Source organism: Festucalex cinctus, chromosome 5, assembly GCF_051991245.1.
Source record: "Festucalex cinctus isolate MCC-2025b chromosome 5, RoL_Fcin_1.0, whole genome shotgun sequence".
In the NCBI taxonomy this organism is placed as follows: Eukaryota; Metazoa; Chordata; class Actinopteri; order Syngnathiformes; family Syngnathidae; genus Festucalex; species Festucalex cinctus.
In genome coordinates, this window is record NC_135415.1 from 30960270 (window position 1) to 30987884 (window position 27615).

At 38.7% G+C, this 27615-nt stretch overlaps 2 protein-coding genes across 4 annotated transcripts in view; one reads left to right on the plus strand and one right to left on the minus strand.

The window, feature by feature from the left end:
• The window catches only part of glt1d1 (glycosyltransferase 1 domain containing 1), a 15804-nt gene extending 11604 nt beyond the window's left edge, over nt 1–4200 (minus strand). Inside the window, exons 1-5 of one of the 2 annotated variants that reach the window (XM_077521431.1) lie at nt 3706–4200; nt 2435–2586; nt 2204–2309; nt 1524–1575; nt 555–591 (exon numbers count right to left, since the gene is read on the minus strand). In XM_077521431.1, coding sequence (XP_077377557.1) covers nt 555–591; nt 1524–1575; nt 2204–2309; nt 2435–2586; nt 3706–3773 — 415 coding nt within the window. In that variant the 5' untranslated portion in view covers nt 3774–4200. The remainder of the gene's footprint in view (nt 1–554; nt 592–1523; nt 1576–2203; nt 2310–2434; nt 2587–3705) is intronic. The other variant, XM_077521430.1, reaches the window with a different exon arrangement.
• The window catches only part of slc15a4 (solute carrier family 15 member 4), a 23882-nt gene extending 855 nt beyond the window's left edge, over nt 1–23027 (plus strand). Inside the window, exons 1-9 of one of the 2 annotated variants that reach the window (XM_077521428.1) lie at nt 3952–4422; nt 4645–5276; nt 6642–6934; nt 8221–8365; nt 8516–8596; nt 10793–10973; nt 12944–13102; nt 15143–15301; nt 21429–23027. In XM_077521428.1, the coding sequence (XP_077377554.1) occupies nt 4692–5276; nt 6642–6934; nt 8221–8365; nt 8516–8596; nt 10793–10973; nt 12944–13102; nt 15143–15301; nt 21429–21580 (1755 nt within the window). In that variant the 5' untranslated portion in view covers nt 3952–4422; nt 4645–4691 and the 3' untranslated portion in view covers nt 21581–23027. Of the gene's footprint in view, nt 1–3951; nt 4423–4644; nt 5277–6641; nt 6935–8220; nt 8366–8515; nt 8597–10792; nt 10974–12943; nt 13103–15142; nt 15302–21428 lie in introns of those variants that run through there. The other variant, XM_077521429.1, reaches the window with a different exon arrangement.
• The last annotated feature ends 4588 nt before the right edge of the window (nt 23028–27615 follow it).

Consider the following 27615-nt stretch of genomic DNA (forward strand, 5'->3'; position numbering starts at 1 on the left):
AGCAAACCGACTGATCCATTAGTGAAGTGAAGTGAAATGTATTAAGTAAAAACATAGATTATCCAAATACACAATGATTCAACAGAATTTTCAATCGGATACTCAAACAGTGATATACTCAACGGTTGCAGCCCAACATTACTTTTACTATTTAGTTTGCAGTACCATGTTTTTAAACCACTAAGCAGTGACATGCTTCTGTAATAGTCCAAGGTGCCACAAATCAGAACTTATTTTGAAAAGTAAATAAGGAAAAAATGTCTCCAATAATGACGCACTTGCCGCTCGCTCTTGCTTTTGTGCTTTTGCGTCCCCGCGTGACGTTCTATGGCTGCTTTGCCCGGACTGCGGGTCGCAGGACACTTCACTGAAAATTAGGACTATCCTGCCTAAATTAGGACGTCTGGCCACGCCATGGCATGCTATCCAAACGTAAGTCTGCAACTTAACATCGGTAAAAGAATGATGAGAGGAAAAATGTGAATATGAGATGATTAATGCAGGACCTGAGTGAGTCAGAGATGCAGATGTCTGACATGAATGTTCTAACTTACCTTGCGGCTGAACAGAGATTTTGCTGCTCTGGGAGTGCTTCGGGGTGGGGTGAGGGTCACAAGGGGAAGGAAAAAAAAATAAGTTAAAATAGCACTCGGCAGAAAATAAGACTACTTTGCATTATTTCTGCATTTGCGTTTAGATCGCTTTAACATTAAGTACAGTAACTGCGTCATACTATGTGTGAATGAAACGACAGGCAGGGCAATTATCTTGTACTGTCAAGATTTTCAGGCTAAATTTGTCTTTTAAAAAAGATAAACCTTGGTAGCATAATTGGAATTTCTACAGAATAAATCAAGAGTAGATGGAAAATAAAACGGCCAACTTATCACACCGGATCCATTATTTTTTTATTTTTTTTCCCCCCGTCTAGGAAAACGGGTGAATGTGTGTCCAGTCAAGCGACTGCTAGCACTAAATGACAGATAAAACATGCCGCAAGCCTCAATTTGCAATTTATTGCTCGAATGTAATCGGAAAATAAAATGTAATATTGCTTTAATGCCAGATTGGCATGGGGTATGCAGCCCATTGTCTGTGCAATAAAAGAACCTTCTGTTATTTTTATTGAAGTTGTCAGGCTCCTGCTGTTTGTTGACGCGCCATAAATACAAATAAATAAATAAACAGCATTTTTCTTTCACTATATAGTGCCTTGTAATGTGCTATGAGTAGTCTAAAGTTCTACATTTTATCCAAATTAAAATACCATCTTTGGCATTCATATTAGTTACATATTTATGTTAGTTGTGACTTTGTGGGAGCATGAAAGATAATGTATACAGACAGACAGTAAACCGTGTTGTGAATAATTTAGCACATGAATAGATCGTCTTTTTAAGAGTGAAATAATTGTAACTGGTTGGGCAAACAAAAGACCCATCGGCCAAAGAATAGCACTGAAGCAATTACTGCACTTTAAACATTGCAGACAGTCCAATGGGATTCAAAAAATAAAACCCTACCAAATATAGCTGCGCATCCTTTTTCAGTTTGTCTGTAAATGCAACTGCAAACCTGTTCAAAGAACACATTTTATTATTTGTTATTTCTGTACATTACTTGGTCATAAATTAGCAATGAAAATAAAAAAAATAAAAAAGTAGCAATTCCAACAGGAGATGAAATGGAAGTAAACACCAATGGTAAAATTCTTGGGTGGAATTTGTTTGAGTTTCGAAACACAAATTCAGTCGATAGAAGGAAACAAAAAAATAATATTAATGGGGAATTCCATAAAGAGGCCAATAGGCTAATAGAGAAGAGAGCATTTCATAACCAAGGTTTGCATGTCAGAGTACTAGAAGGAAGTTTTCTTCCTTCCTGTCCAAACTTTACACGGACCACTTAGAATTTGCACGACATATCATCTGTCTGTTTTTGTCTGAACACAATAAAAGATGATTAAATACCAAAGAAAATAATACTGACTTTAAATGAAATCGATGAAGAAAAATGAACTCTAGCTCTCATGCTTTTCTGACCCATTACTTAGACAAGGCAATGTATTGCAGCTCCAGGAACAAGATTTGCGAGGCGCATCACCTATTTTTCCACTTACTCTTTGCCAACTGAGAACATTTTGTGTGATGTATCAAACCAAAGATGAGAATCATAGATTCACATGAAAATGGGCCAATATCACCGTGCTTTATGTAGAACTTTTTCCATAACCGCGCGTCTCGTCTCAACTTTCACATCTTCATTGATGTCTGTTCCACCAAAGATAATGCCAAAGGGTACGTGGATGTCTGTTTTGAAGGTTACACAAAAATAGATTTGTTCAGGCGGATATGGGAAAGGAAACGTGTTTCCTGATCTTTTTGATGGTTATACTGGATGACACAATAGAGTGAAAGGGAAACGTGCATTTTACCTAGCAGAAGTCGGCCTGCTTTGAATAGATGAATGGCCAGCGCACCCTCGAATTGAGGATTTCGTGATAACAGGTTTGCCACGTCAGAAGACGATTCAAATTCCTCTGCATGCTTGAGCTCACATGTGTGTCCTGCTGATTCAATGTAGGACCTAAAAATACGGGGAATTAAATATGTACAGCTCCATAGAAAAGAATTATACATTTTCTTCAAATATTGATCACATTTAAATGTTTTGGGTCATCAAGGCAATCTTAACGTTGCACAAAGACAACTAATTTATAAAAATGCAGCATATAAATGACGATTTTTGGTTAGAAACAAAAGTCCAAACCTATGTGGCACCTATGTGATAAAATAATCTCCCTCCTTGTTAAATCATGAGTTAACTGCGGCCAACCAAAATTACTGTCGAGTGAAATGACGACTAACCAAGGAAGTCACAAAAGATCCCAGTACAACATTCAAAGAAATACTGGCCTTACTGGACTCCATTAAAGGTCAGTGTTCAGGCTCAACCAGAAGAAATGCACTGGGCAAAATAATAACAAAGGTTTCAAGCTTCTCATGCAGGACCTGCATTACTTGCTGAGATTACGGTAATACATAAATGAATTCTGCTGTCTACCAGAAAATCCTAAAAGTGGATGTTCTGCAATCAGTTTGTGCCCTGAAGTTCAAGTGCTCTTAGATTATACAAGGGACAATAACCCAAAAAATTACCAGAAAGTCCACCTTCAGCATTTAAAAAAATAAATAAAAGAAAAAAAAGCTTAAATCCACTTCTGATGCTGTTGTGTTACTTTAAATTAGCGAAACAATTCTGCAAAAAACAACATTCATCCTCAATGATGCAAAAGACTCAGCTGGCAAAAATTGTGCAGATGCGTTAATGCTAGTTAAAAATGTTGGTCTGTCAACATGAAGTCACACTACAGTACTAACTATATTTACGTTAGTGGTTAGGTTCAAGCGGTTATGAATTAATTTGCCAGCCGGAGGTTATTCTTATTAGAGTGCCTGTTGGGTAGATTACGATAATAAAAGTTCCCCTGATTTTTGAAGCACTTCCGTACACTCTTTGTCTTAGCTGAAACAGTGACAATCTGAAGCACAAGAAGCAGTAGCAGAGTAGAAAAACCAACTTAACATGCATGGTGCTGCCTGAGTTAACTCGTGAGCTCTGCTCCATTGCTTAATTAATCCGGGTTCACCTGAATTATCAAAGTATCACCTGAAAAATGTAACTACTGTAAAAGGGGTCAATTACCTGATTCGCTCAGCTGTGGTATGGTTCCCTGATTTGGGCTCGAGACAAGCGAGAAAAAGTAATTTCATTTTTCTCCCCCCCAATAATAGTAGCCTAGTATACACGCATACGCGTCAGTAAACATGAAGGAGGGAGATAACCTGTGTGTGCTAATACAGTACTGCAGACAAACCAGCCTGATTGAACACGTTTCCTGGTGGCTGCTCATTACTTGGGAATTTACTTGAACTGTTTGTGTCCGTCTCGGTTATGGTTCCCTAGAAACAGTGAGTGAGGGCGAATAATGTCACGTTTTGGTTTTCCCCCTTCAAAACTGCACACTAATCAGTCGGCGAACAAACATTTGAACGCTCGGCGTTTCTTGCGAGTTTATCGCGGCAGCAAAAGTGGCGACGTTAAAAAACGTGTATGCGTGTAAACTTGGAAGTTCCACTTCCTCATTTCGATTCTGTGGCGTCAGAGGCGTCTTAGCAGATACACATACGACATGGATGTACGACCCAGCAGGAAGCACAGCGCAGCGCTTGTATTATACATCGCTTCTCGAACCACGCGCAAATCCAACAGCTTGTTGACTGCTCGTGTGTCACGGGGTAGTGCTGTGACACTTTTGGTCGACTTCCAGTTCTCCATTGACAAGTAAACATTTGAAGGATAAACACCGTAAAGGTTCATGGAGATAACAGACCCCTTGGGCGCGTGTCAGTAATATTGAAGGTAATGTACACCTGAACTCGTATTGAACTGTCAGTATGCTAAAGTTAGCTTACGGTTTATAACAAGTTGACGACTGTTATGTGCCAACATGAACTTGAGATGATGATGTATCGTGTTTCATTCAACTAGGCTACTTAGATTGTTTCATGACGCTGTTTAACAGTTCGAGTTGACTTGATCATCATTATTATAAATAAATAATGCATATACTCTTCGTTGCAGGACTGAACTCTGTATAAGGAAGGAGGAAGCTATCAGTTCAGTAGACGATGGCTCTCAACAAGTCTACCAACGAGAGCACCCCTCTCTTGGACTCGGAAAATGGGACAAATGTGAGACCGTCACCCCCATCAATTTTCCAGGGAAGAAGACTAGCATGTGCTGCTATCTTGCTGGCCGAATCATTGGAAAGGATTGCATTCTATGGCATCACATCCAACCTTGTCCTCTTTTTAAATAGTAGTCCTTTCTATTGGGAGGGCACACAAGCCAGCCAGGCTCCTCTGATGTTCATGGGGGTAACTTACCTGATATCCCCATTTGGAGGCTGGCTGGCTGATGCATACTTTGGAAAGTTTTGGACTATTGCCTCAAGTTTGATTTTATACTTCATAGGTATTCTATTTTTCCCTTTCATTTCAAATGAAGACACGAGAGTAAATGTATGTGGAGAAGAGGCAGCATTTCCAGTGCAACCTGCCGAGTGTCTCAGCACAAACAGTACCCCTCCCAGCAATGTGACCTGCCCCATCCGTGCACCCTATTGTGGCCCTGTAGTTTACAGTGGACTTTTTTTAATCGCATTGGGTGTCGGGTCGGTCAAGTCAAACATCACTCCGTTTGGGGCAGATCAGGTATAGTATGAAGAATTTGTGATTTTACACTAAATATTTGTTGTATTGTCTCTAAATGGGATCAGTCTTTTGCTGTGGGCCTGCATAATTGGGAATGCAGTCAGACGTAATGTAGCCAGACATGTGATTTATTTTATCTTTGCCATGAGGGTTCACTTAGACAAGCACATCCTTCATCACCACAGCCAGTTAATTGTATTTTACACACACACACACACACAAACACATTCACAAGCACACCCATAGCGTACATGGGAAAAGAGCATGTAAAAAACATGGCCATTATGATGGCGGGAAAAACTTTGCTGCAAAAATGCGTACAAAATGTTAAAGAAAACAGTAATTGTCTTTCTAAACAAAATCATCACACCAGCCATGAGAACATTTCCACAGGAGGGCTCAGCATTAACTCAGATCGGCTGCTCCAATGCTTATTACATGTTTCTGACTTGGTGTTTGTTGATGCTTTTGATCATGAACCAACACACTGCTTCAAATAGGATCCTTATACTGCACGGAAACAAAAGAGAAACAATTGGATCTTGGGTATCACAACATTCAAAACATAACCATAGACAGAGATCAGTCCGATATTTGTGTTTAACTGATTAAAATTGGTTTATGAACTTTGTTTTTTCTCTAAAATATTATCTGACTTGTTTTCTGTTTAACCTGAAGCCTAGTGAAAATAACATCTGGTTGAATTGGAATCCCTTCTGTCTAGTCAGTCTAACTGTCATATAATTATTCATTTTTCCATCTTTAATTGATGGCAACAACAGAATACATAACATGTACATTTGTATTTATATTTACATATATTGTGTTAAGTAACACCACTGGAAAATAACAAACTCCGTGAAGAGATAACGAACTTCGCACCACCTACAAATTAGAAGTTGTGCCAGTAGTTAGTATGACTGATTATTTTGTGGTCAGAGTAAATTTATGAAGTCCACATGAAAGCAATAATGTAACTCTGAACCACTGCCTCTTGTTGTTCCTCCACTTCATCACATATAGATAATAATCGAATTGTTTTCTCCAAAGGAGTAGCTCCACGTGGGTCACTGCTGTCACAAGAATATTATCATTAGCTTGCACAGTTAACCGAATGTACAGTTTTCCGTTTTTGTTACTGATTATGCTATCATTGTCTTTTTGAGTACAGTAAGACCCCAGAAGCTTTATTTGATTTACAATAAACTGAAGATGTTTGTTGTTCTTGTTTGCCCAATGCAACAACTACTATTTGACTTGCTTGCAACTTGGGCAGTTAATGTTTTAGAGGAGATGGGTTGCTTTTATGATTTATTAGTCCCAGTGTGCCGTATGTGTAACAGTGACACTTTGTTTTTCGAATAGGTCAAAGACAGGGGACCGGAGGCCACCCGCCGATTCTTCAATTGGTTCTACTGGTGCATTAACCTAGGTGCCATCCTGTCACTGGGAGGTGTGGCCTACATCCAGCAAAATTTCAGCTTTGAGCTTGGCTACATCATTCCTACTGTGTGCCTTGGGATTTCCTTCCTTGTTTTTCTCCTGGGCCGCACAGTTTTTATCACCAAGCCTGCTGATGGCAGTGCTTTCACCGATATGTTCAAGATACTGAGCTTCGCTTTTTGCTCCTCGAAACCCAAGGAGCCTGATTTATTGCGGTAATGCGTCACTCTTGTCTGTTTGCAAAGATTAGCATGATACATCTTAATCGAATAACGAAATGAAAGTTCTAATCAATTGACTGCATTAATGTAACAAAGCTAACATGTCTCTACAACAGTATGCAAATTCACTCTTGATGTCTGCAACACATTCTAAAATAGCTGCAACAGGGTCATGTTTACCACTGTGGTATATCACCTTTCCTTTTAACAATACTTAAGTGTTTGGGAACTGAGAACAATAATTGCTGAACCTTTATTCACTGGCATTCTTGACCACTCTTACTTGTTGTACACCTTGGGTATCCCAACAGTCTACTTCCCAGTCCTTGTCCTTGAGGGCCGGAGTCCTACGGGCTTTAGATGTTTCTGCCCTCCAACACACCTGATTCATCGGCTTATCAACAAGCTCTACAGAAGCCTGATGAACGATCCTGATCTTTAGAATCAGGTGTGTTGGAGGACGGAAACATCTAAAACCTGCAGGATTCCACCCCACGAGGACTAGAATAGGGGAAGCCTGGTTTATAGTCCCAGTTGTCATATTTTGCCCTTCATAATGAGTCAGACATTTTCAGTGGGGAGACAGGTCTGGACAGCTGGCATGTTACTCTTTTTCTCTTTGGCCCGTGGGACACAATGCACATGATTTCCAACAATTTCAGATGTGGACTCATCAGACCACAGGACACTTTTCCACTTTGCATTGGTCCACCTCAGATGAGCTCTGGCCTAGAGAGGCGAGCTTGTTTCTTGGTGGTGTTGACATATGGCTTTTCGCTTTGAACGGTAGCATTTTAACTTGTAGATGTAGCGATGAACTGTGTTAACTGTCAGTGGTCACACTGGACCCACGCAGCAGTATCTTTTACACAATGATGCCAGCCTGATGGATCGAAGGTCACAAGCATTCAGCGTTGGTTTGCGGCTTACTTGCAGAGATTCCTCCAGATTCTATGGACCAGAGATGATGAATTATTTGCAGTTTTACGGTGAGAGACGTTATTATTGAGCCTGACCCAGATGACTTGGAAAGTGTTGCAGGCATTAAATTCAAAATGAGATTATTTGAGAAAAAAAAAAAAAAAGATTACTGGTTTGAAAATTAAATATCTTTGTAATTTGTTGGCTTTAATATAGATTGAAAGAGATTTGCAAAATGTTTGGTTCCGTTTTTATTTACCTTTTTTACAACATCCCAACTTTTACTGGAATTGGGGTATGCGCATTGGTCCTTCTTATACTGTTTGGCACTGGCAATTGATATCGTTTTTGTTTTACAGAAACAATAAACCAAATCTATTGGATGTTGCCAAAGTGACCTATGGAGGAAAATTCCCAGAAGAGAAGGTGGAGGAAGTGAAATCTTTGGTGAAAATCCTCCCAGTTTTCTTCGCCCTTATTCCATACTGGATGGTGTATTTCCAGGTAAATTAGGTTTGGAAGTAAGGAGATGTATTTTAGCAATTGCAAAAGTGAGTCTATGCAAAATATAAAGAAAGCACTGCCATGGGTAAACACACGATTGGGTGAATGGGAAGTGATTTCTTTGATGCTAATCTCCTCATCATATTGCAGATGCAGACAACGTACATTCTGCAGGGCCTCCACCTCAAGATTCCAGTTGCTGCCTCGAATAGCACTACTGACTCCCACATGGTAACTAAACAGTAATTAGTACAACTAATATACAAGATTTGGCAAAGATTGGATATTTACATGAACACAAAGTATTGCGTGTGGGAAAAAAAATAGGTAGTCTGGTCGCGTTTCCTGCAAAGCGTAGTCCTAAACTTGATTGTTCACATTGGAAACTGTAGGTCAGTGACACGGTGACAGTGGTAGGTAACAGCTGGAGGCTGGCAAAGGTTGTGGTAATGCCTTGGGGATTAAGTCAGAACTTTACTGAACACACTAATACCTTGCAGATTAGCAACCTGTCTGCAGTTGGAGCACTCCACAACAGCGCCTCCATCTGATGGCTCTCCATTAATAAGTCTGACATGGGCTACCTATGTTTCTTTCCATTTTCACATATCGTATTGGATGTTGGAAAGATATGATGATGATGAGGCATGTCACTCCAGATACATCCGCAGTCTTGCTTTCTCATATATAAAGTAGAGTTAAAGCATACAGAGAGATTGTATTTTATAGTGCACCTATTGTTTTAGATACCTTTCAAGTAATTGGGTGATTTGAACAAGTAGAATGGAATTTGTGAATCAGTTTGCCTTTATATTTCATCAAAACAAGGTCTCAAAAGTTCATGTTGACAACTGGTAATTGTATAAATACCAACGAGGGAGATTGTTTTCCGTTTCCACATTATACTGTACACGCTACCAAAAATGAAACCCAGACTTTGTTTGGTACAAGTCTTGACACTTCTCAAAATCAAAAGGGAAATGAGATTTGATGCTGCAGTGTTTTTACTTCCTCACCTGACACAGTTCAATGGCACAACTGAACAAATGAGATCTATTCAAGGAGACAGAACACACTGAAAGTGGAGCTGCTAGCGAATGCATGCATTGTAATTATTTATGGTGCGTTACATTCAAAGCTAAATTCAATTGTTTCATCTCTTCAGCTACTGTGTGTGTATCTATCTTGTTCTATCATGTTCTGTCTTATCAATCTGCGATCTAAGTGTTATTAAACATACATTAGAATCTAATGTATCCATCCATCCATCCATCTAATGATTAGATGGATATTATATACAGGCAGGCTGAAGAATATAGAATGCGTATGCAGTCTTTGTGCTGTCAATATGTTTACTAAATATATTGCTGAGTGCACATATTGAGCATGCCACTGCCATCTAACTACAATTTGTGTTGCTCCTAAGTGAGCAAATCAATTCAAGCACTCGCAACACTAACTAACAATGTGATCTAAAAATAGACATACATTCCCGTGCTGTTTTCATAGATATAATCGAATATAAATCAGATTCTCTTTATGCATCCTCATCCTCTTTGCACGAAACCCACGCTTTTCTTTTGGGCCCTCTTGTGAATACATATGCATGAGTAGGAACGAAGCAATTTGTCATGTGCTTTTGCAGCAGAATCAGCCACGTACAGTCTGTTGGAATGCGCTTTGCGATGTTAAGTACATTGCTACAAATGAAATGGAAGCATTGACAACTTGAAGACAAAATACTGCAAATATTTCTGATTTTTCCTAATCCCTCAATGCATGATTTGCAGCAGTCACCTTTTCTTTATTAGTTAACGTTTTATTATGTGTCCAATCAAATGTATACATGTTATAGTGTCTTATGCATCCAGTAGGCTTTTACCCCAAATTGCTGATATAACATAATGGATAAGTGACAGGGAACTCCAGAACTTATTACTCATACAGGGTTTTATTTAGAAAAGAAAATGGATCAATTTGAAAATTATAATATGCTAACAAAAGCCAAATTGAACAAAAATGAGCTTGACTTAGAGATACATAATTATGAACCAGAGGCGCACCAAACCTCAGATGACACTGACGTTTGAATTTCAATGTTTGCAGGTTCTTTGCTCATGATTCAAACTTCTAGATGTGCTTCATACGCTCCATTTGCATTTGTGTCTCCCTGGTTAGAATAGTATTTCACACAAGTATTCTTTTGATAAATAGAATGTTATGGAACTGCATCCAGATGTGTTGACATAGTGCAGTTTTCAGTCACATTTAACTGTGACCACTTGGGGGTGCCAAAGTAATATCCAGCCAAAAGTGCAAGCACAAACTTAATCAGCTGTGTTAGACTGTGGCAAAATTCTCCACAGCTTTCACACTTGATTGAATTTTGTACAGTTTTATCTCATCTATTTCCTCTGAATCCCCCAGATGACATTTCGCTTCCCGGCAGCCTGGCTCACCATGTTTGATGCTGTGCTCATCCTCATGCTGATTCCTCTTAAAGACAAAGTGGTGGACCCTATTCTGAAACGACGTGGTCTGCTGCCCTCCTCTCTGAAGAGGATTGCAGTGGGGATGTTCTTTGTCATGTGGTCGGCTGTGGCAGCGGGTGAGTTCACAAAAAGATGTCCTCTGTGCATTCCTACTTATTCCTGATAAATTGATCTGGGGACAAAAGTTTCAAAGCACACATGGTGGAAATACCTCCAAATTCAAGACTAGAAAAAAATGATCCTAACCGCAAAAATTAGGAATACGGCACCGACATTTTTAACACGTGCTATACAATAAATGATTTTGTATATGTCATGTTCGGTCACAGATGGATAAATAATCCCTAAATATGAACATCAATTTACCACTGGCAGCCTATATATGTTTCCTTACTTGGAGCAGTTGAGGCATTGCACTGTTTTGACCTGAATGATTGCATCCTTGCCACGGAGTCATTTTCCGTTCTAGCCGGTGGATTATTTGAAAGTGCAAGTCCAGCATGTCTGGGGAGAAAGCGACTGCATTGATACAGCCAAGCAAACGTTTTTGAGAGAGACGAGCCGCAAGACACATTTCTGAATAAACAAAACACATACAAGATGTTAAATCAATGTACAATTGTGGCATATTTTATTAATGGCTACATCTGACTATCCGGGTTACCTTCATAGGATGACAATCTGAATAAAAATGGATGACATGCGACTATTGTTGTTGCTAGAGAGAGATGTTTGTGGTATGTATGAGGATAAGAAGTGGCCCTTTAGCTTTGTTCTATGTTTGGATGAAATTGAGAAGTGCAGAATAAGACACATTGCTGAGGGAGAATATTGTAGTCTATTTTCCATCAGTGATGGAATGGAATGAAAGGTGTGTGAAGAATATGTATCTCATGTTAAGGTATTTTCAGATGTCAGTGGCTTTTCTAGATGTAAAGATGTTCAAACGTATTCAGTTATGAAGTTGAAAGCCAATTCCGCTATCTGCTTTTATCACCCCACTTCTTGGGGGAAAGTAAAGCCCTTTCACAGTAAAATAAATTCTGAATATTGCAGCGAGCAATTCCTGTGAGTGGAGAGAAAGGGTTTACGATGGAGCGGAGGTGTGGGCATTGGTCACAGAACGGTGAGTTCACACACGAGCAGTGTGGCTGGATTCAGTCACTGGTCAAAGTGATGACATGTTGACAATAATGAACTTTACATTTTCCATCCATCCATTTTCATTCTATTCCTCACTAGGGGTAACTCATTAAATCTTCAGCCTGCAAGTCTCTCATCATGAAATTGGTGCAGTGCGATTTCATGGGGTTTGCTGTTAGCCATGGTGAACAAAGTGGGGCCTCCTATGCAGTACAAGAGGCCGCCAAAAAATATGCTGGCCTGCAGAGAACCATTGATTTGTTATTTGATTTTTGTTTGTGTATAAACTGAGGGAGGCTGAAGGAAAAACAAGGCTCACACTGCTTGTGAAGATTTTTTTTTTTGTACAATATCTTGCACTATACCGTATGCTTTTAAAGTGCGACTTCTCATATGCTTCTTATGGAGCTCAATTGCCTTTAGATGTCCACTACTAGGGATCATGTTGGGCTGTGTGATGTTTCGTAAGGAGGGGGGTAAGCACGGGCTGTGTGTTTGTAGTGAAGGACTTAGTCTCTGCAGCCCAGCCGCCGCATGGACTGAGATGGACAGCTAGTATTATTGCACGGGCGGATTACAAGAAGGCAAGTTCTCTCCAAGTGCAGCATTAAGTGTAGTTATGATATGAGGCAGTCTTTAGGCGTTATCTACAAGTACCACAGCTGCTGGTTGCACGATAATGGCCATCAATTCAAGTTAGGAATGCAGTAGTGGTTGATGATCTACTTACAGTAACTGTTTTCATAAAGGAGTTCTAATAGGGCTTTACAATACAGAAGGATGTGGATGTGATCTTAATGAAATGGATGGAAATAATCCAAAATCGCTGAGTCACTACATTGGCAGTGAGGCCACAATCTAGTACTGTGTGTGTGTATGTGTTGTTGTTTTTTTTGCTTTCTACTTGTGCTCACATTTGCTCACGTTTTTGTCTTCCCATCAGGTATTCTGGAGACAAAACGCCTGGAGATCATCAAAGCAAATGGCCCCATTGACCAAGTGCTTGGCAACGTCGTCTACTATGCAGCAGATTTACCCATTTGGTGGCAAGTGCCTCAATACGTGCTGATAGGCATCAGTGAAATATTTGCCAGCATTGCAGGTACTCAGTTACGTGCTACTGCGTAAGCTTTCATTTCAGACAGACATCATGAAGTGGTAATTTCATTGCTTGTCAGCTAAAAGTGACCAATATCGTTACGTCCTAACATAATCGTGTTATCCCATCTCTTACAGACACATTGACTCCTATTAAGAACATCATGTGCTTTGTAAGGGAGAGAGGGAGCTTTTATGATTACCAGATGTTAAATGCTACTCTTTCACTGCAGCCGACTAGGACTCTCCTAACATTCTCATGGGCACCCACAGCAATCACAGCTTGTGACATATGCCCATCCTGTAACCCCACATATATGCATATACATACACATTTCTGTAGTATACGTTTAATGCATCGCTTTGTCTCACAATCATCCAGTTTTGTCCAGAGTTACCAGTACCTGAAATGGGGCTGCAATGGCCTTCAAGAACATGTAAACTAGTCTTAGAACAGAACTTCCTATTTTTAGGTAAGCAAAAGGATCAAATCCGTTGCCACAAAAACTGCATCAAACTTATGTACCATGCTCAGGCTGAGCTATTGAATCGTGAACATTTTTGACAATATAAAATTAATATTATTCTTATTGTAAAATTTGTACGCAGCTGGTATCGGTCCCTAGTAATCTCCCTCGTTCACTATCACCAGGAAACGCTTGTAGGAGAGATTGTGAATGATTTTTTATTCCCGTGGCTAAATAAAGGTTGAACTAAAAATAAGTGTCTGCATTTTACTTCAAAGCAACGTTTCAGCTTTAGCCCACTGTGATCTAACCGAACCCTGAAATCGACATCATGATGTCACTGGGTTTTAACAGGATTTAATATTAAAATCTGTAATTATAGATGAAACCACTAGAATATGAAAAGTGCGTCATGGGACTGTTAGACGGGGGATGGATCTCCAATCCAAGAGCAGACAAAGCTGTAGTTCCCTAAAATCATTTAAAAAATATCCCTATCTCACTCTCTCTTCCATTCTTTAGCGCTTACTTCAAGGAGAATAGTCTGACAGAATTGTGACATTAAGTATCTTGAATGAAAGGAAATGTTTTCCCTTTAGTCCTCTTTTATTTGAATAAACCTGTCAGAAGCCACTGCCATCAAAAATATTTATTCCCTGACTTAAAAGACAACAAGGAGCATTTATTTGCGTGTCATGCAGGTTTGTTTTTATTTGTTGTCTTGGAATGATCCCTGACATTTTGTTTGCAATAAAATCATGTTTACTTGCTCCTTTGGAAGAAAACACGTACAGTGCATTTGAAATCCGATGAATGTTCAGCTTTTATTATTTGGCTCATGGTGGACATCAGATATGATCTGGCAATTTTCTTGCAAAATCTTAACTAATACTCTTTTAAATGTGTGTTTTTTTGTTGTTGTTTTTGCTGTCTTCTCCAAAACACATTGAGTTGTAATCCAAAGGTTATCCGACGATACAAATGTACCGTTGAAAACACCTACAAAGGTTAGAGTTTACAATGCTCTAATCCCGACATTTTTGTCGGCCCTTTTGCATAGGTATCTGTGAGGAAGCTGTCCTTAAAGTCTTAAAAAGCAAACATATTCAACCGCCGTTCTGTAATCTCCCCAGACAGATGTTGCTATCGGGCCTTATTTGAAAAATCACACGAGGTGCCATGAAATTATCAATGTCAGCTTGCAGGCAGACAGGTCTGGTGGTGGAAAATAAGACTTCCCACCACCCCTCATGCTTTCCATCTGTCTCTGCAAACACTATGATTTATCTTCCAGAAATGTGGTTGTCTTGCAGACTAAAGCATAGCAGATAGCCAACAAAATAGAAATTGAATGAAATATACAATGACTATTCCAAAGCTGTTGTGCATTCTATTTGGCCTCAAATGCTTCAAGACACATTTTATTCTGAAATTTCCCCCAAACAATTACTACCAATTCATCGATTAATCATTAATATCTCTACACCCCAGCCACATAGCTACCTACTCTTGCACTCATCCATACAGCCAATATTTTCATTCACACTAATGAAATAAATGTGTTCTCTTTCCTGCAGGACTGGAGTTTGCGTACTCTGCTGCACCCAAGTCTATGCAGAGTGCCATCATGGGGCTCTTCTTCTTTTTCTCTGGGATAGGCTCCTTTGTGGGCTCGGGCCTGTTGGCCATCGTGTCCCTCAAGGCGATTGGATGGATGTCATCTCACAAAGATTTTGGTAAGATCATATTACAATTTAGGGTGACACGTCACTGCATCTCACAAATGTTTTTAGAATTTGGTTATCTGATTTAAGGTACATGGGAAGGTCAAAATATTTGAAATGGTTCTGAGTATGATAAAGGGTGGTTCTAAACATTTTGTCAACTGAAACCACAATGATGAAAATCGATGGAAATGCACTAACCTCATAATTGCAGAACTCTCATACCGCATTTGGTAATCTGTGGTCATGTTTTTAGTTTAGGCCTATAGTAAATTAGTAATAATAGTAACAGGTAACTAGATAACAACAACAATAACAATAATAATAATAATAATAATACATTTTATTTGCCACGCCTTCCAGGACACCAAAGGTTTTACATACGTTTAAAAAATAAATAAATAAAAATAAAATAAAATAAACTATTGACTTTGCATGTCATGCGTATGAGTGTGGACTTTGAGGTATCGATTCAGATTGCTGAAGTTTATTTTGCCAGGATAGGACTTTGAATCTTCAAAGCTTGTGGTGATTTAAACTCCACTTAAGGAGGTTGTAAATTAGTTGTGGAAAGGGTAGCAAAACACTCCCGTGCAGTCCTGTTGTTTTAAGGGAATTTTCTCATAATAAATAGACTTGTCAGCCTAACGACGCAAAGGTTGTGTAAATCTGCCCAAGTGGCAGAATGAATAGGGAGGTTTTGGCACTATATTGATGGGTTCCTACAGTCAGAAGGTTTCCGACCTGGATCACATTTCTCTGAACATGTGGTAAAGATGTAAATAACATACCCGCAAAAGCCTAATAGCTCATTAATACAGTGTGCCTTCGGAATGAGTGTGATTTTGATGTTGTTAGCACTGGAAGGTAAATCCATCAGTTTCTCATCTTAGCTTCATTTAAGGGGCAGTTAAAGTTGAGCCAGATTGCCTGAAAGACGTCTTTTGTTTTTCAAGTCATTTGAATGGTGAGCTGAAGAAATGGAACAAAACATCCTCCTGGCCACAGATTAAAACCAAAACTAAACAAACAAACGAACCCAAATGACACAAAGCTTAGGTATTAATTAAGTACAGTCAGGAAATGTACAGTATGTTTTGTGGCAGAAGATGTTAGCGTCCTCTTAGCTCTCAAGATGCAACTCATTTCCATGGCTTCGGGCATAATGGTGTTCAGTAAACAGCTTCCTGGGTGAACTGTTCCGAGTTTTACTGAGCCGCACTGGCCTGAAGATAGATGAGGAACATTAATCACAGGCCGGGGGTCTGATTACACCTCCCTGCTCAACTTGAGTAAAGCTGTCCCTTGAGCATTAACATGGAGATGGAACTGCTAGTCCGGCATCACACGGCTTGATGCTGTCACTCAGTCTCCACTTGCTCATCCTGGAAAAGTCAGCATGTGTGGAGTGTTGCATTTCAAAGTTGCAATCTCAAAAGTGTCTTTCCATCATGTTGGAAAAAGCCGAAATTCCATGTTTGATGTTGTTGGCAGGTATGCTGACAGAGATGCAATCCGTCATTTTGCAGACAGTTTGGATGTGTGGATTCTGAGAACTTGGGTTTACATTCGTTATAGTACATTCTGCTAATACGCATGTTCACACATGATCAACTAAAATGTTTGGGTAGCAAGTTCACAGTAAATTCTGTAGTCAATTTTACTCTATTTAGATAAGGACCAAAATAGACTCAGTTTTAGAGTAATATTTACACTTAGTTTGAAGAGAGTAAAAGAAAGAATTGGAAAAAATAAAATATAATTGTAATGTAATGCTGCATTACATTGTAATCAAACATAATTCATACATGTCATGAATCCCTTTCTGACAGGAAGTCAAATCGGACCATCATTATTTCTGTAAAAGCAAAATATTTGGTTCATTATTAGGAAAGTGGTGAAAATATTATGGCTGTTCAATGTATTCTTGCTGTATATTGTCATCAGAATTTTTTTCCAGTCATTTCCACTTCTAAAACTTTAAATTTATGTTTCCCCATATGCTTTCTATACTATAACTCCCTCATGGCCTCCAGTGCAATTGTTTTTTACTTTCACCAGCAGTCTGTTCAGCTTCACCTTTTACTCTTCTCGCAAGCGTGTCCTTCACATACAAAGCTTTTGTTTCTTAAAATACCATTTTCTGCATTTAATTTGAAGCCCTTTTATGTTGCTGAATTTCTTTCCGAATGAGCTCTTTTCTGAGCTGTTTTAGTCCCATGACGGCAAATGATCTTTCGTTTGACCAGTGTTCAAGTTGTCAATCTAATATCAGATGTTGAGGACTTTTTTTTTTTTTTTTTTTGCAAGATGACATTCGCACATTCCTGCTGAAGCAGTTTTGGGGTCACATTGAGCAAAATGTCAGTGTTTTAATGGAGGCCTTTTATATCAAAAATTGGCTAACTTAACACAGGCTATATTATAAATGGAACATGCAGTACAAATAGAATACTTAGAAGATGGTTTGCAGCACAGGTTAGAGGGCCAAACTAGTTTTATGATCAATTGAAGGACTACCGAAAATGACTACATTTATAGCTGGAACAAACATCCATTGATTTCCCCTCAAATAGGATTCTGCGGCTCAAGGTGATATTGAATGTGTTAAAGCATTAAAATGTTGAGTCATGCCATTTCTGGGTTTGGATCAATTGATCTATCTTCAAATGTTAAATTGATATTGACCACTTTTCTTCTGGATTCCCGTGGTCAGGTGAATTATCACGCATTGAAGCTCACTGTGGAATCACCAGTACCAGTTGAAGACTTGTCAAATCTATAGTATGGCCGAGTCCTTGTGTAATGTTGGCTAAGCTTGTGAAATCACCTGGCTGGGGTCCCTTGTGGAGCGCAGTCTTTAACTCATTCACTCGCCGCCATTTTCACATTTCGCAATCCCGTTCGCTCCCGGCTGTTTTACTGGATTTTGACTGATTTTGAAAGGCCCACAGAATATTGTATTCAATTGCTATAAAAGCATGGAACCTATCAAAAGAAAGATTAAAGTCTCTTATTTCATCAGGAAAAAAAAAGTATGTTTCTATCTGTTTCCGTTTTGCAGCAATTAGCATTAGAAGAGAGCTAAGTTTCATCAGTTTTCTATTTAAAATTTGAAGTAATTGAGCTTTTTTTCTAGATGGCCCTGGTTGATCTCCTTTGCAGTGTTGCCACCTGCTGGCCGTTTGTGTAATAACTACCATTTCTGCAACCGTTCTTTGCAGTTGAGAGGCTCCATCAAATCCTTCTGTATGCTCTAGCATAAAAAAAAACAAAACAAAAAAACGTATAACTACGTCTTTGGGACACTTAAAACATAAAAAAAAACGTATTTACACGTTATTGGGAGCAAATGAGTTAAATGTAACTTCTAACGTACTGTACTTCTGACCAACTTCAGTACTCCAGTCTGTAAAACTGTAGAAGAATATATGAGTTTGTCAATAAAGACTGCAGCATGACGGTCTAAACTTTATAACCCGTTAAATGAGTTTATTGAATGCTAATCCAATAGTCATCGTTTCCCACCATCTCCCTTCTGTCACTCGCATCGTTTTACGTTTCGTAAATTATTTACAGTTCTTTGTCCACCTGTCACAATCTAAACATTTGACCAAATTAAGATGATGACAGCATAAATAACGGCCTGCGACAGATTTTTGTCTCCGCCTGTTGTCTTTTTCTGAATGTTGTGGCACAACATCACAGTCATTCAAAGATCAAATGGTTCGCGCGCTCTTCTGTTGAAGGCGCATCAACACAAGCGTCAGTTGCGTGCGCCGCGTCCTGTCATCCCAGTTTTTTTCTTTCTTCCATTGAATGTCTAATTATCAACAAGGGTGCGCTCACAACAGAGAGACTGGGAAAATAACCTTGTGCAAGCACGTTGCCATGTTGTGACGCCCAACTGAGATCAACTGATCATGCAAAGCTTGAAGATCTCGTTTCATACGACTTAATCCTGTACTTTGATCCGCAGGATAGAACAGGGCATTAAATCATGTACAAGAAGAACATGAAGGTTTTTTGTGTTAGCACTGAATCTCTGATGACACCGTGCCTCCGATGCGGGGAAGTGAATATTAGCACTTGTATGCCTTGCTGCAGAGAAAACATGTGATACAAATGGTGGTATTTAGTACTTGTTGGCAAATAGTCACATCGATTGGCTAATCCTTGCACAACACATTTCCATCATGCCTATGGCAGGAATACTGTGAATTAAAACTATTACCACAAATGTTAAGTTTTTGTTGAGGAATTTAAGTAAGTGTAGTTGTATTAAAAATGCTATTATGCAAGAGTAGCTTTTATTTTTTTGTGAAAATTTGCCGATAACTAATGATTTATATTTTAGTTAAGCTATTCTAGTGCTTCTACATTCTGGTATATAAACTTTTTTTCTTTTTTTTTTTTTTCTTTTTTTAATTTTTTTTTTTTGTGTAGCCCACACGCAAATGATCCACAGCCAACATTAAGGGCATCTCACATTAACCTGTCTGCATACGTATATATGGAAGTTGTTTGATGCACTTGATTAGCCAAAACAAGGCCGTCTATTACTGCACTAACGTCAGAAGCAGTAAGTAAAATCAAGTTATTAACTCCCGGAAGCACAATGAACAAAGCAAAGCACAACGAGGAACGCTATCCATTCAACTTCCTCGTAACAACGCTGTTCTAAAAAGTACGTTTTTTTTTTTTTTTTTTTGGTTTTTCCATTGATGACTATTTAGAAAAGGCAATTTAGAAAAACCTCAAGATGGCTTCTTGTGCTGTAGTTAAAATTTCTGTGTCATTTGATAAGGCAATGTATAGACTCAATTGTAAAGAGCTATAAAAGTGCAATTTCTGCTGAGTCTCGGGATTACACGACGACATTCAACAAGTCAGTAAACTTTACTGACTTTGTGTTGTTGCCTTTACTGAGTAAAGGCAACAACACAAATAGCCATTCATTAAATCGTCAAGAAGCTCAAAATAAGTTTTCTGTATCGGGATCCGAAGACTCGAGAACATTTGTTTCTGAGGCCTAATTTGCTAACCTCATTAGATATGTTTTATTGTTGAATATATTTAACATACATTGGACAAAATACATAATAGTCAATTAAGATTGTGCTCATAAGTTGACAGACCCTAATAACTGTACATGTCGCTTAATGACACAAAAATGCTATGAATCGCCGCTAAAATTAACATGCACATCTCTACTCATGTCCACTTTAACCTCTGAAAATATTGCCACAGTATATTAGATTTTATGGGTATTAGGCCTTTTGTAGTTTTTCACCATACAGTTGTGCTCATAAGTTTCTATAACCGTAGAGTATAAAATAGTCTCTCCGAGCTAAGAGTTTCATAGGCTTGCTTTGTGTTTTGGGAATCTGAAACCTTTTTTATTTTAATCATATAATAGTTCAAAGTCATTTTTAAATCCTCGTTCCATGTATTACCATCATGATGGTAAATAGGCACAAGTCGCCGGCATATTTATTAAGCACCATCAAACTTGAGTCGCTTCCTCCAACTTTATTTGCAGTGACGGCTCCACTAATAGGAGTTTTCTGAGCAAGACAGAACATCGCCTCGGGGGGTGGGGGGGCTTTACATTTACATTGACAATATTACAGGACCATATTTGTTTTTGCTTCACTGTTGCTTTGATGTAAGGTGGGCGGTTTGTTTTTCTTACTGCAGGTGAGTTTGTGAAATGGAATCAATGTATTTTGTCGTGTCCCGTTCCCAGGGGAAAACAAGTATTTCCTTTAATAGTATCAAAGACGCCCACCTTGACGTGTATGTTCTAATTCTTCAGTCGCGACTTTGTCGTAGCTGCAAAGTGGGAGATCAACCGTATTTGTTTTTGAAAAAGGAAGAAGGCGGCTTGCTGAACGGTACCACCTGACAAGTCTCGTCTTTGCCGAAGCTCTCGCTAACAAAAGTGAATGTTATCTGTCGAAAACATGAATGGTGTAGCCTAGCGAAGGAACGTGCCAAGACGACCTCTTTTGAGCGTCACAATTTACCCGTGTCTCTTTGTCACTCATCCACTCTGTTTAAAAAGTGTCACCTACCTGAACTTGTAGCAAATGTGAAAAATAAAAGACTGTCTTGTTTTCTCTCGCCGTCTTTCTAGGAAACATCAACGACTGCTCACTGCACTACTACTTCTTTCTCCTGGCCGGCATTCAGGGCGTAACTCTTCTCATCTTCCTCATCATCACTTTCAAATATGACAAGCAGAGGGGCCGAGCAGGAAGCCAACGACAAAGGCACATCTCGTCTTGACCGGGACGCTTACGGTCTCAGCAGCAGTCGGTTGAATATCAAATTCTTACGTTCTTCATTCACTGGAATCAAGAAGCGTTTTAGGGGTTCTGCTTTTATAAGACTGCAACGCTGGAAAAGCTCCGCTGCAAAATGTTGAGCCGAATGCAGGAGCTACGCCGTCTCTACTCTTATGTTTACCGCGTTGCCTTCATTTGCACTAGACCGGCAACGGTGCCAGAAGATTAGTTTGAAAAAGTCTACACACCCCAGTCAAATGCAGATTTTGTAATATTAAGAGTTCAATCATTTATCAACTTATCCTGCCATTAATGTGATCTATAATCTGTGAACAGAAATTAAAAAAAATAATCATCTTTGAGCGGTGAATTAAATATATTAATGTCTGTTTTGAACTGTGGGAAAATGTGTCTTGCTCCAACGAAACCAAGGTTGGAAATGTTTGGCCAGACTATGTTTTTGCACTTCTCATTATCAAAAGAAGATGTAAATATCAGTCTAGTGCAAGCACTATCTCAGATCATTTTTGCTTTCTCCCTTGAAAGGTTGTACACGTTGTGGGTCACATTAATGCTGGAAGAAGTGTAGAAATGTAGAAATCTTCACCAAATTTTTATAGAACAAAAAAAAAAAAACTTTTTTTATCATTTGTATACTATCAAAAAGTGTTTATTGTAGTTGAGCAGTTTTTATTATTCTGTCAGTAGTGCATTTTCTAACCACTTTTTCTCGTGAGCTTGAAGTGACGCATCAGTATTTCATCAGATCTTTTCAACATACTGTCAATTGTTTTGAATGTCATATGTCCTAAATATGCTTTCGAAGGGCTGTTGGAGAGGGTCAGATATCGACAATATGCACAAAGTGGAACTGATTAAAATGCAAATTCTGTTATGCAGTTTGTAATTAAGGATGAACTCATAAATGTTCACGTTAATATTCTTGTTTGGGAGACATTGACTGCGTAAGTTGTGTGTGTATATATATTTGAACTTTTCTTCATTTTTTATATGATTTTCAATCTACTAGCAATACTGAGAGCAAGATGTTAGAATGTCCATCTTCCATATGACTCCAATGAAGCCTTAATGATTATTTTTGTTTTGGGGGCATAGCTGAAATCGTCAAGGTCAGTTTGATCAAGAAAAAAGTTGGGAATAGATGTTGAAACTGGAACTGTATTATCAAAAAATATTGTATTGGACAGATGCATGGCAAATGTTGATACAAGAAATACATCCACAAGCGTAGACTTCTTTTTTTTTTTTTTTGCTGTGACACCCTCAATTTGTCTCTAAACTTACGAGTGTTTACTGTCTTCATTTAAAACTGCCTTTTGAGATCTCGTATCTGGATTTACATTTACAGTTAGATTTGTCAAACTATGTTGGCCTTTAACATCATTTTCGTTTGCGCTGGATCCATTAAATACAAATGTTCCTTGCTATATTGCTTTACGTTTTTTTGTTGTTGTTTCAATTCTTTTAGAATTGTCCATTCAAATATTTGAAATTGAACTAATTTACCATTTAGCATTTGATCGTTTCCAAATGTTGAGTGTCCATCGGTTAGACTGATGGAAGCATTTTACAAGGGCAAACATGTTAACTTATGGTCGGTGCATTATGAGGGATTGTTAGACATGGGACGAAGTCAAATAACATTTTGTATAACAAATACCCCATTTGGGGCACTTGGCTAAGGTTGCAACCACAGTTGCCAATTCAACCTATGACGCTTCTTGGTTTCATTCGATACAGATTGAAACAAATGACTCACCACAAATCGTTTTTCAACGCAAACATCCTGTTTAATATGGTCAATAAGTAAGTGAACAAATGTCTGAAAGTCACGTTAACTCATTCACTGCCAATGACGACTATTGACGTCAAAAATCCAAGCAAACAGCCAGTGCAAATTTTGACAAGAAATTTGAATTTAGTTTTAGGTTTTCATTGTTTCCGTTCATAGTTATTAATCATTGTTGTTATGAATAACAACGATGACAACAATTTCATTGCTTAGTGCTCCCATCGTGCGTAGAACGGATTTTTGTTACCCTACAAGACGGGCGTTGACGTTCTTGTGATCGGTCTCGGTCTTACTGAGACCACATACTGGGTCTCGGCCTCCAAAAGCCAATTTTAGTCGACTAAAATTGATCTTTATTTTTGTTGACTAAAATTGGATTCAAACTAAAATACAATCAGGTGACTTGAGTTATGACTAAGGCTTTAATTAAATTTAGTCAGAAGACTATAACTAAAACTAAATTCAAATGTCTTTTTTTTTAATATTATTCAATTTTAATTATTATTTTTTATTTATTTGTTTTTGTTTTTTTTCCAAAATTAACACTGGCCGTCTATAGTTGTCATTGGCAATGAATGAGTTAATGCCTCAGGCTCAGAACTTGAGTGTAGCAGATGAATATTGGACAAATTGATGTGGTCATCAAGGCAGAATTGCACGAAAATATCACTCCAGTTATTCTTCCAGGCTTTGTCTTTAACTCAACATTTGAACTCGAAATGACATTTCCGGGGCCACACTGACATCATGTATATGCTTTTAATTGTCTTAATGAGTGACAGCAGATACTGCTGCCAACATTTCTTCAGTAATTGGGGGGGATTAGTGGCTATCAGCAGCAGGATAATTAAGATAAACGACTGCAGATGCAAATGTTTAAGAATATAGCCGAGCAGACGTAACCATTATGTGTTCTAATCGCTTGCGTTTACGGAGGCCTAATTATCTTATCAGAGCTGTCTTTGTTCATCTGCACCCCGGCGGTTTTTTCTGTGACCGGTGAAGGAGGAGATCTCGCCGAGTTATCCAAAAGGTTCAAAGTCGTGTTCGTCGAGTCTCCTTCGTCGCAGAAAAGTGATACTTTTGTGATACGCTTCTTGATAGAAACCAATGATACATTTGAAGGGGAGAGATGGCAAAAAATGTCCTTGACAATATGTTCTGCGCGCAGCCGCTAGTCTAAACTCAACATTCTGCTTATGGAATTAGGGATATGAATAAAGTCATGGCAATCTCACTGAGCAGCCATTTTGCCACTTGCTATCGACTCACGGCCCAGGTAACGACCAATCATGGCTGAGTTTAGCCATATGACATTCATAAACTGATAAAATTCCATTGTTTGTTCGCTATTTTTCAGTTTTTTGTTTCTTATTCTTATTTTGCAGGTCTATTGCAAAATGTCAAAGTTGGCATACGCGTCTCAGGCTGTTTGAAAGCGCTATATGAAGAATTCAATAATAAACATGAAAGTTCTTCAGCAGCAGGATTTTCACGGTGTAGCTCGACTTCCGTAAGAAGGTACGAGCATCAAGATGAATATATCTTCACCCTCTTACCATATTCGTGCCAGGTGACTCGACTCTCGGTGGCCCTCTGACCTTCTGTTGTGTTCCAGCCTGATTTGTCTCGTTTGATATGTTGCTCACATGCGCGGGTCCCGCCGGTGCTGCAGGACTGATGGTGACATGCTCGATGGGGTTCTCGCCTCAGCTGCAAGACAGCAAATGCAATTGAGTGTTTCTACCTTTGGCTTTTCGAGTCAGGCCTGATCTATCTTTGTAGTGAGTTCAGTTGCATGTCTGCTCTCGAGCCGTCAGCAGGAAAAAAGTTTGCTGGTCGTTTCAAGTGTTTTCCATGTCTGATGATGCATCCGAATCTTTTTTTTTTTTTTTTGAGGCGGGGGATACGACTCTCTTTCCACTGTTCGGTTCAGTCTTGCTGAGCCGCACAATGAGGAGTAACAGCACCCCAGAATACACTTTTAAAATATCTTTGTTGAATATTATTTACCTTCAAACAGCTTTTAGGCGGATTCATCAATCTTTGAGAATATATTTTAAAGTAATTGTCAAGTCTATTAACTCTTTGACCGCCAAAAACGTTTCCTAATGAATGCCGCCGTAAACGTTAATTGACGTTTACTAAGGTTCTCTCTCTCGCTCAAGCACTGCCTGCTCAATGGGTTGTGGAATCAAAAACACCCACTAACTATTGCCAGCAGATGGCAGCATTGTATTTTCTTTTCAATGGGCTCACGGTATATGAAATTACAATGAAACATGACTGATATGATGAAATTATAAATTTCAAGGATGACATGAATGATCAAAACCTATTAAATATAACATTAAATCTAATTCACAGAGCGTCAAAAAAAAAATAAAAATCTAAGTCACTGTTGTGCAAAAAATGTATATTTTTAATGTCACTCCAATTACCTATTTTCAAATGGTGATTACTAAAAAACGGAATAAGGTAAAAACACTTTTTTAATGTTTATGTAGTCGTAGCGCACAATATTTTGTTTGCTTGAAAGATGAGTGAAAATGCTCGAAATCCGTTGGCACTGTTGGGGTTGTTTTTTTGGATAATGTTTGGCAGTCAAAGTGTTAAATTGGTTGTTTTTCCAAAAATAAATGAGCCTTTTGAAGAAGTATAGAAAATTCAGTCGATGCAATCGTGTCATTTCGGCTCAGCTTCCAGAAAATGCAAAACTTCAACGAAGAAAATGTGGTCTGAAGCTTTGTTTGATATAATTGCATTTTGTGATTGCCGGTGACTTTGCCATTCTTCTTTCTGCGGAATTTGTAGTTATACTAAAGCTGCGGTGCACTTATTTTAAAAATGGCTCTGGAGGGAAAAAAAAAACAAAAAAAAACAAATCAGGCAGTGAATCATTTGGAAATTGCAAAGGGAGAAGTGGCAAGCATTAGTGAGAGCTTGTTGTACTCACATCATTAATTTCATTAAAAGTCCATTTAAGATTGAGGCCTCGGGGGAAGATCCGGTTCAAGTCTCGAGGTAGCTGAGCAAAATGTTCGCTTTCCATCCTCCAAAAATGGAATCATTATTCTCCAGCACTATGTTTTAAAGCAGAACCTCAGGGGGGGGAAAAAAAAAAAAAAAAAAAAAAAAGACGTTGGGATGCTTTATTCTTACCTGAAGATGTTAAAGCCGCCGGTTCCGGTCACAGCAAGTCGCAGTGATTTAATTGCAGCGGGCCCCCCAATCCATCATGCCCCTCGCGGCCGACACTTAAATCCTCCCAGACCTCACAGCGGCGCTCCTCGCCCTTCACAGTCTGCTGGCTGAGGATAGCGGATGCTGTCCCGGCACTGCACATTCTCGTCATGGGTGCGACTTTTTTTTGCTTGGACGCGGGCTATTGGACAAAATCTCTTAAAAAAAACAAAAAAAAACAAACAAACCGTTGTTTTTTTTTGTTTTTTTTCACGAGTGTTCACCATAGGCTTAGACCTTCAAAAGCGGCATCATTTTTCTTTGGAGACAGTGCGTTGCCACGGCAACCGCATGCAACAACATAAAGAGCTTCTTTTTAATCTTAAAAGTTTTCGACCAAATTGTCCTCAAACTTGATCAGATATTTTCTCTAGGAGGTGACTGTTGAAATGTAAACTCTTTAGTTTTTTTTCCACATTTAGTTCCTCAAAAATGTGAATCTTTATGGATAATAATAATAATAATAATAATAATAATAATAATAGTAATAATAATAATACTTTAATATTCTGATGTTTTATATGGTGTTGGTTTCACACAAATATTCCTTTTAACATATAAACTGAAGTGCTTTTTTTTTTTTTTTCATTCTTAAAAAAATTAAATTATGATTATACTTGATCATTTTGTTAACATTTTTGGTTGATAATGTGCTTAATTGCAAGAACAGTGAAGGAGAAAAAAGCCAACAAGCTGCTTGAACTAATTAAACAAGTGCAAAAAGAGGCCACAAAACGTACTTTACAAGCGTGTTTGTGTAAGTGCGTACGCACGTGCGTGTGTTTATTCCCAATTATGCTCACTAATGCTAATGCCTGCTGAAGTATCTCAGGTCTCCCGTCATCCAAACTATAATATTGTGAGTGCTGCTGATTAACAATCTGAGCCACGCTGCAGCAACAGTTAACATAATGGGAACATTTCTCGGCTTGATGGAAAATAATAACACGCAGGCAGAAGAAAAAAGAAAGAAAGAAAAA